At 25.8% G+C, this 8,985-nt stretch overlaps 1 protein-coding gene across 1 annotated transcript; it reads left to right on the top strand.

Annotated features, from left to right (window-relative positions):
• Window positions 1–4,769: 4,769 nt before the first annotated feature.
• LOC142238926 (uncharacterized) lies at window positions 4,770–5,867 on the top strand. Its single transcript, XM_075310656.1, has 3 exons — window positions 4,770–4,950; window positions 5,009–5,289; window positions 5,501–5,867. Exons 1-3 carry the CDS (start codon window positions 4,884–4,886, stop codon window positions 5,735–5,737), a joined length of 585 nt encoding a protein of 194 aa, XP_075166771.1. The 5' UTR covers window positions 4,770–4,883; the 3' UTR covers window positions 5,738–5,867.
• The last annotated feature ends 3,118 nt before the right edge of the window (window positions 5,868–8,985 follow it).

Here is an 8,985-nt window from a genome sequence, read left to right as displayed (position 1 = left end):
AAGAAACCTCCAGATATCCAATTTCAGGCAAATCGGATAGAAAATACGGTTTCTAGAAGCCCAAGATTCCAAATCGGGGGATCGGTTTATATGGAGGCTATATCAAAACCTGGACCGATATAGCCCATCTTCGAATTTGACCTGCCTGCAAACAAAAAACGAACCTATGCCAAATTACAGGACGATATCTCCATTATTGAAAGCTGTAGCGTGATTACAACAGACAGATAGACGGACATGGTTATGTTATATCGTCTTAGAATTTCTCCCTGATAAAGAATTTTATATATTCGATATTTCGATGTGTTACAAACGGAATGACAAACTTATTATACCCCCATTACCATTCTATGGTGGTGCGTATAATTATGAAGACAACTTTCTCATGTGGGGTAAATTTGAACTAAATAATCCCTCTTTTGTGCAGTTTTTAATGTCTCCTGTGTGATTGTATTTTTTTCTTCTTTTTTTTCGATTTCGTAATGATCCGAAAAGAACTTCGACCTCAATATTGTAAACAACAAATAGACCAAACTGCCAGATATGTTAGCATGGAATAGATCATATGACTTTACTTCTGTAATGTAGTACCTAGCACAGTCTATATGACTTGAAAAATTCATTGGCCATGTTGGTTTGAGAGGTTCGATTGTAACCGAAATTACCACTACTGAGTCACACTAGCAAACCATGTGTAGATGTAGTACCAACATCTTTCTATGTGGCCTTAACAATTCTCTGTGTGTGAATGAATTCATTCATAAACTCCGGTTAATGATTGTAAAAAACTACACAACCATAACGTTTGTTATTAAGGTGGAGTTTATTCCAAAATTCTTTTCAAGAATGGCTTGTGAACCGCCTTGATTTTTTGCCAATAGAAACGAAGGTTTCTACAAAAGAGGCACATTCTTTAAAAAGACAAACAGCCCCTATTTGATCCAAATGGGATCATTTTAACTATGGCAAATGGAGGCTTCAATTTCATGCAAAAAATAATAGATGGAGCTAACAGCTTTGTGAAAATATACACTCATAGAAAGAAGTCTGCCAACAACAGTCGATGTCTGCTGACAGTGTTGCCAGTATTTTTCTATCTATTGTCCCCAACTTATGTTGTTTTCGTCCCCAAAAATTCCCAATTTAAACTTAAATTCTTCACAGAAATCCCCAATACATAAATCGGTTCGTGCCTTGTGGAGTTATTGCGTCAGGTAGGAAAACCCGACTTATTTTTATATATTAGATGAAATCTTGAAAAATTTTTCTACATAGAAATAAAATGTTGACAAAATTTTCTATATAGAAATAAAATGTTGACAAAATTTTCTATAGAAATAAAATTTTGACAAAATTTTCTATAGACATAAAATTTTGACAAAATTTTCTAAAGAAATAAAATTTTGACAAAACTTTCTAAAGAAATAAAATTTTGACAAAATTTTCTATAGAAATAAAATTTTGACAAAATTTTCTATATAAATAATATTTTGACAAAATTTTCTATCGAAATAAAATTTTGATGAAATTTCCTATAGAAATAAAATTTTGACATAATTTTCTATAAAATTTTAATTTTGTAAAAATTTTCTATAGAACTAAAATTTTGACAAAATTTCCTATAGAAATAAAATTTTGACATAATTTTTTATAGAAATAAAATGTTGACATAATTTCCTATAGAAATAAAATTTTTACTAAATTTTCTATAGAAATAAAATGTTGACAAAAATTTCTTATAGAAATACAATTTTAACAAAATTTCCTGTAGAAATAAAATTTTGCTATAATTTCTATAAAAATAAAATTTTGACATAATTTCTATAGAAATACAATTTTGACATAATTTCCTATAGAAATAAAATTTTTACTAAATTTTCTAAAGAAATAAAATTTTAACAAAATTTTCTATAGAAATAAAATTTTGACATAATTTTTTATAGAAATAAAATTTTTACATAATTTTTTATAGAAATTAAATTTTGACAAAATTTTCTATATGGAAATACAATTTTGACATAATTTCTATAAAAATGAAATTTTGACATAATTTCCTATAGAAATAAAATGTTTACTAAATTTTCTATAGAAATAAAATTTTGACAAAAATTTCTTATAGAAATAAAATTTTGCTATAATTTCTATAAAAATAAAATTTTGACATAATTTCTATAGAAATAAAATTTTGACATAATTTCCTATAGAAATAAAATTTTTACTAAATTTTCTATAGAAATAAAATTTTTACTAAATTTTCTATAGAAATAAAATTTTTACTAAATTTCCTATAGAAATAAAATTTTAACAACATTTCTTATAGAAATAAAATTTTGACAAAATTTCCTATAGAAATAAAATGTTTACATAATTTTTTATAGAAATTAAATTTTGACAAAATTTTCTACATGGAAATACAATTTTGACATAATTTCTGTAGAAATGTAATTTTGACATAATTTCCTATAGAAATAAAATTTTGACATAATTTCCTATAGAAATAAAATTTTGACAAAAATTTCTTACAAAAATAAAATTTTAACAAAATTTTCTGTAGAAATAAAATTTTGCTATAATTTCTATAAAAATAAAATTTTGCTATAATTTCTATAAAAATAAAATTTTGACATAATTTCTATAGAAATAAATTTTTGACATAATTTCTATAGAAATAAAATTTTAACAAAATTTTCTACAGAAATAAAATTTTGACATAATTTTTTTTTAGAAATAAAATTTTGACAAAATGTTCTACATGGAAATACAATTTTGACATAATTTCTATAGAAATGAAATTTTGACATAATTTCCTATAGAAATAAAATGTTTACTAAATTTTCTATAGAAATAAAATTTTGACAAAAATTTCTTATAGAAATAAAATTTTAACAAAATTTTCTGTAGAAATAAAATTTTGCTATAATTTCTATAAAAATAAAATTTTGACATAATTTCTATAGAAATAAAATTGTGACATAATTTCCTATAGAAATAAAATTTTTTCCAAATTTTTCTATAGAAATAAAATTTTAACAAAATTTCTTATAGAAATACAATTTTTACTAAATTTCCTATAGAAATAAAATGTTTATATAATTTTTTATAGAAATTAAATTTTGACAAAATTTTCTAAATGGAAATACAATTTTGACATAATTTCTATAGAAATGAAATTTTGACATAATTTCCTATAGAAATAAAATGTTTACTAAATTTTCTATAGAAATAAAATTTTGACAAAAATTTCTTATAGAAATAAAATTTTAACAAAATTTTCTGTAGAAATAAAATTTTGCTATAATTTCTATAAAAATAAAATTTTGACATAATTTCTATAGAAATAAAATTTTGACATAATTTCCTATAGAAATAAAATTTTTACTAAATTTTCCATAGAAATAAAATTTTTACTAAATTTTCTATAGTAATAAAATTTTAACAAAATTTCTTATAGAAATAAAATTTTGACAAAATTTCCTATAGAAATAAAATGTTTACATAATTTTTTATAGAAATTAAATTTTGACAAAATTTTCTACATGGAAATACAATTTTGACATAATTTCTATAGAAATGAAATTTTGACATAATTTCCTATAGAAATAAAATTTTGACATAATTTCCTATAGAAATACAATTTTGACAAAAAATTCTTACAGAAATAACATTTTAACAAAATGTTCTGTAGAAATAAAATTTTGCTATAATTTCTATAAAAATAAAATTTTGCTATAATTTCTATAAAAATAAATTTTTGACATAATTTCTATAGAAATAAAATTTTAACATAATTTCTTATAGAAATAAAATTTTAACAAAATTTTCTACAGAAATAAAATTTTGACATAATTTTTTTTAGAAATAAAATTTTGACATAATTTTTTTTAGAAATAAAATTTTGACATAATTTTTTTTAGAAATACAATTTTGACATAATTTCCTATAGAAATAAAATTTTTACTAAATTTTCTATAGAAATAAAATTATACTATAATTTCTATAACAATAATATATTGACATAATTTCTATAGAAATAAAATTTTTACTAAATTTTCTATAGAAATAAAATTTTAACAAAATGTCTTATAACATAGAAATAAAATTTTTACAAATTTACTATAGAAATAAAATTTTGAAAATTTTTTCTATAGAAATAAAATTTTGACAAAATTTTCTATTGAAATAAAATTTTGACAAAATTTTCTATCGTCCCCATTCATGAAAAAGTATCCCCAATTTGGGGAAAATCCCCAATACTGGCAACACTGCCTGCTGTTATATTTTTTAACTTCAGGGTTTAACGAACAACAAATTATAAAAATGTTCCCCAAAGCATAATTAAAAACCAAACGTAGTTTTTGGTATATATTTGGAATTTCTAAAAAACCTTAATTCTTATTGTAGATTTTTTCAGTACGTACGATTTCAAAATAGTTATAATAGAACGTGGCTAAACATGACTTATACCACCTTAGACTGAACAAAGCTTTCTGCCCTTTTGGATTGTACCGGCTACGTACAATATTAACCATAACTTTTGATAGAAGTGTCCAATAAATTTGAACTTTTGACAGGATGCAATTCACATCAATCCGAATAAAAAACAACGAACTTCATCAAAAAATAATAAGTCGACTTAGTGTACTCTGGACTGAGGACATCGAATTAGTCACATGCTCATTTAACCCCTCTGTGTGCATTCTACAATAACTGACAATACCAAAAAGTAAAAAAAAGAAAAAACTTTTTTAAATATTTTCTATTAAAGATATAGTAAGCTTTTCATCAAAAATCAAAATTGTTCACAATTTCCTTATATTTTCTAATATACACATCAACTAGTTTAATTTTAAATTTTTTACATAAAAAAGATTTAATTTCAAATCATGGAGAAGATAAATTCAATTGTAATACCCCGCATATTGGATATTCTCAATGAGTCCCCTAATACATGTAAATCTATAATTGAATTTTATTTGTGCAACAAAACTAATAAATTTCATCAATTTAGCTGAACATATTGATAACCTTTATGAGATTTTGATGGATTATATACCTAAAACAGTAAAGAAAACAGTGAGTAATTCGGATTTAGATAAAGCTTTCGACAAAGCTCTGGAAGTTGCTGAAAATTTTGGTCTTATTGCTATGGACGAACAAACCGCTACATTAACATTTAAATTTGACAAAGATGGCGAGGAAACGACTTTGGCTCCATCCCAAAATCTGTCCAATGATGTGTCATATAACTCTGAAAATGACGATGAAGTATATCCCGAATCAAATAAGGGTGTAAGTAGAGCTTATACTATTGTATGCATATTTTTTATTTTATTTAAATTATTTAAATTTATTTTTTATTATGGTAATTGATATATTTTTATAATAATTTTCCTAATATAATTTTTCTGCACCATCGGTCGATAGGGTATAATATAGACCGATTCGCCCTACATTAGACTTATTCGTTTTTTTTTCTAATGCTTCTTTGTCTATCGTTCAGGCCACCAAAATGGGGAAGAGGAGAGGAAGATCCACATCCTCTAGAAGACGTCGTACTCGTCGTTCGAGCCGAAACGATGAGCAAAAGCTCAGCCGCAGTCGAAGTCGCAGTACACGTCGTCGTCGTATTTCTAAAAGTCGTAAAGAATCTGGCCGGCAAGAGGAAAAGAAGACTAATAGTAGCCGTAGTGGCAGTTCTCGTGGCACTCGTCGTAATTCTAGAAGTGGCGAAGAATAACAAAAATTTGTTGATGGTATATCCAAATTTGAGACAAAAAAATTTTATGTATGGTAGATACCATGTTTTGTATAAATTTGAAATAATAAAAAAATTATGACGGCGAGGAAAGCGCCGTCACTATAGATAAGTTTTATATCACCAAGTTATTAAATTAACCCTTAAATGCGCACTGTATCTTTCTAAAGTACAATCAGAAAAAAATTCTTACGTTTTAAAATTGACTGAATTCTATGAAATCAAGTTTGTTGTTTTAATACACCCAAAGAAATTTGTTAGTAGGGACAGCAGAAAAGTTTGCTAAAACAGCAGAAAGTCTGCTGAAACAGGGACAGCAGTCACTGTTTGCTGAAATAGCAAACATTTCCTGCTATTTTTGAAGCACGATTGCACTAAAACATGTTTTATTTTGGCTAAAATGTTTGTTTTTTTAGGAGCTATCCTAACATAATTAAAGCAATATTTTATGAATATCTATAGTATTTGACCAAAAATCTGAATATTTATCGAATTGAGGCATAACAGCAAACAAAATGTTTGCTGATCGTATTTAGGAGCTTGTAAGTATATTACAATGCAAAAATATACCAAAAACTACTTTTGGTTCTTAAATATGCTTTGGGGAAAAATTTATAACCTAAAAATTTTATAAATTGTTGTTCATTTGGCCCTGAAGTACAAAAATATAACAGCAAACATCGACTGCTGTTTTTAGCAGACTTTTTTCTATGAGTGTACATAATAACGCTACTTCTAAAAATATGTTTTCCCCGAAAAAAAATGTACTTCTGAGGAATTAAAAATCAAATTTTGACCAAAAATTCAAAAAACTACAAATTGGAATTTAAATAATATTTACCAAAGATCAAAGTAATGTTGGTAAAAAAACTGTGTAAACTCATAGAAAAAAGTCTGCTAAAAACAGCAGTCGATGTCTGCTGTTTTATTTTCATGTTATATAAAATGTTAGCAAAATTTTCTATAGAAATAAAATTTGGCCAAAATTTTCTATAGAAATAAAATTTTGACAAAATTTTCTATACAAATAAAATTTTCTACAGAAATAAAATTTTGACAACATTTTCAACAGAAATAAAATTTTCTATAGAAATAAAATTTTGACAAAATTTTCTATAGAAATAAAAATTTGACAAAATTTTCTATAGAAATAAAATTTTGACAAAATTTTCTATACAAATAAAATTTTCTACAGAAATAAAATTTTGACAACATTTTCAACAGAAATAAAATTTTCTATAGAAATAAAATTTTGACAAAATTTTCTATAGAAGTAAAATTTTGACAAAATTTTCTATAGAAATAAAAATTTGACAAAATTTTCTATAGAAATAAAATTTTGACAACATTTTCTATAGAAATAAAATTTTGACAAAATTTTCTATAGAAATAAAAATTTGACAAAATTTTCTGTAGAAATAAAATTTTGACAAAATTTTCTATAGAAATAAAATTTTGACAAAATTTTCTATAGAAATAAAATTTTGACAAAATTTTCTATAGAAATGAAAGTTTGAAAAAAATATGTATACAGAAATAAAATTTTGACAAAATTTTCTATAGAAATAAAATTTTGACAAAATTACCCATAAAAATAAAATTTTGTTAAAAAAGATTAAACCGATTTCTCAAAAAAATCCCCAAATTTATGGAAAGTCCACAACTCAGAAATTTCGTCTCCATTCACGAAAAAATATCCCCAATTTGGGGTAAATCCCCAATACTGACAACACTGTCTGCTGTTATATTTTTGTACATTAGCGTCTAACGAACAATAACTAATAAAATTTTTAGGTTTTAAAAAATTCTCCCCAAATCTTATTAAAGAATCAAAAGATGTTTTTGGTATATTTTTGCACTGTAATATCCCTACAAGCATGTAAATGCGATCAGCAAATATTGTGATTTCTGTTATACGTCATTTTGATAAATATTCAGATTGTTTTACGAAGTTGATATTTTTATATTTTAGTGTAATCCAGCTTAAAAAAATATCAGACGATGTTTGCTATTTCAGCAAGCAGCGATAGCTTTCCCTTTTTCAACAGACATTCTGCTGTTTTAGCAGACATTTCTGCTGTTTCTACTGAAAAATGTCTTTGGTTGTATTGGTGCTGATATACTAGCGTTTGGCAGCCAATGTTTTTATTCTTTATCGAGACAGTATCGTTGGAAAAACATCTTTAAAAAAATGTTCACTTTATTCCTATCATAATTTTAAGCGTAATAACATTTCTTTTTTTCGTGCTGTTTTTATTTCTTCAAATAACTTAGGTTAGGTATAGTGGCAGCCCGATATTTTCAGGCTCACTTTGACTATTCAGTCCATTGTGATACCACAGTGGTGAACTTCTTTCTTATCATTAAGTGCTGCCCGATTCTATGTTAAGCTCAATGACAAGGGAACTCTTTTATAGCCTAGTCCGAACGGCGTTCCACATTGCAGTGAAACCACTTAGAGAAGCTTTGAAACACTCAGAAATGTTACCAGCATAACTGAGGTGGAATAATCCACCGCTGAAAAACTTTTTGGTGTTTGGTCAAAACTGAACCCACGACTCTGTGTATGTAAGGCGAGCATGCTAACCATTGCACCACGATGGCTCCATCACTTAACAATAGTGATGCTAAAATACTTTTAATCCTATTGGTATATTTCCCCATTACAGTTGACGATTGTTACAGTATCACCAGAGTATATGGTAGCTGTGGGAATAAAATTTAACTATGAAATGTTGACTGGGTACTTAGCCACTTTAAATTCTTATGTGGCCTGCTCCAAAACATTCACTTTTCCTTATCCTGTGTGACCGATTAATTTCATTTTTGAGATCTTTGCGATACTCCTGAAACCACGCAAATCAGCTAATCCGCTACCACTTGAGTCAATCTCTATGACATTGACCACAGAACCAACCTTCGAGAATCCTGGTTTGGATTATAGATTCGTTCTTGCACCAAAAAAAAAACTTTCTTAGATTAAATTTCAGGATAAAGGTTTGGATCTAGGAACAATATTACTGATAGGCACTGTTTCACATATCGTTAGCTTAAAAAATGCATTAGGATGCAGATCGACAGATAAATCAAAAATACATAGTTTACCAAAAACAAATATATTAAATATCTGTTTTTATCTCTGTTTGGTAATGATGTGTAGAAGTGCTAAGTCAGCACCTGTAAATGCTAAGTCAAATTTTAGGTTGAGTAGACTTTGCTAAAAAATTGGA

Source organism: Haematobia irritans, chromosome 5, assembly GCF_050003625.1.
Source record: "Haematobia irritans isolate KBUSLIRL chromosome 5, ASM5000362v1, whole genome shotgun sequence".
In the NCBI taxonomy this organism is placed as follows: domain Eukaryota; kingdom Metazoa; phylum Arthropoda; class Insecta; order Diptera; family Muscidae; genus Haematobia; species Haematobia irritans.
Note: the sequence above shows the minus strand (reverse complement) of the source record. Positions and strands in the feature narration are given on the sequence as shown.

Coding starts and splice junctions, on each gene's coding strand:
- LOC142238926 (XM_075310656.1), top strand. CDS start 4,884: ATGGAGAAGATAAATTCAATTGTAATACCCCGCATATTGGATATTCTC. Junction 4,951..5,008: donor CAATGAGTCCCCTAATACAT/GTAAATCTATAA, acceptor TCATCAATTTAG/CTGAACATATTGATAACCTT. Junction 5,290..5,500: donor ATCCCGAATCAAATAAGGGT/GTAAGTAGAGCT, acceptor TCTATCGTTCAG/GCCACCAAAATGGGGAAGAG.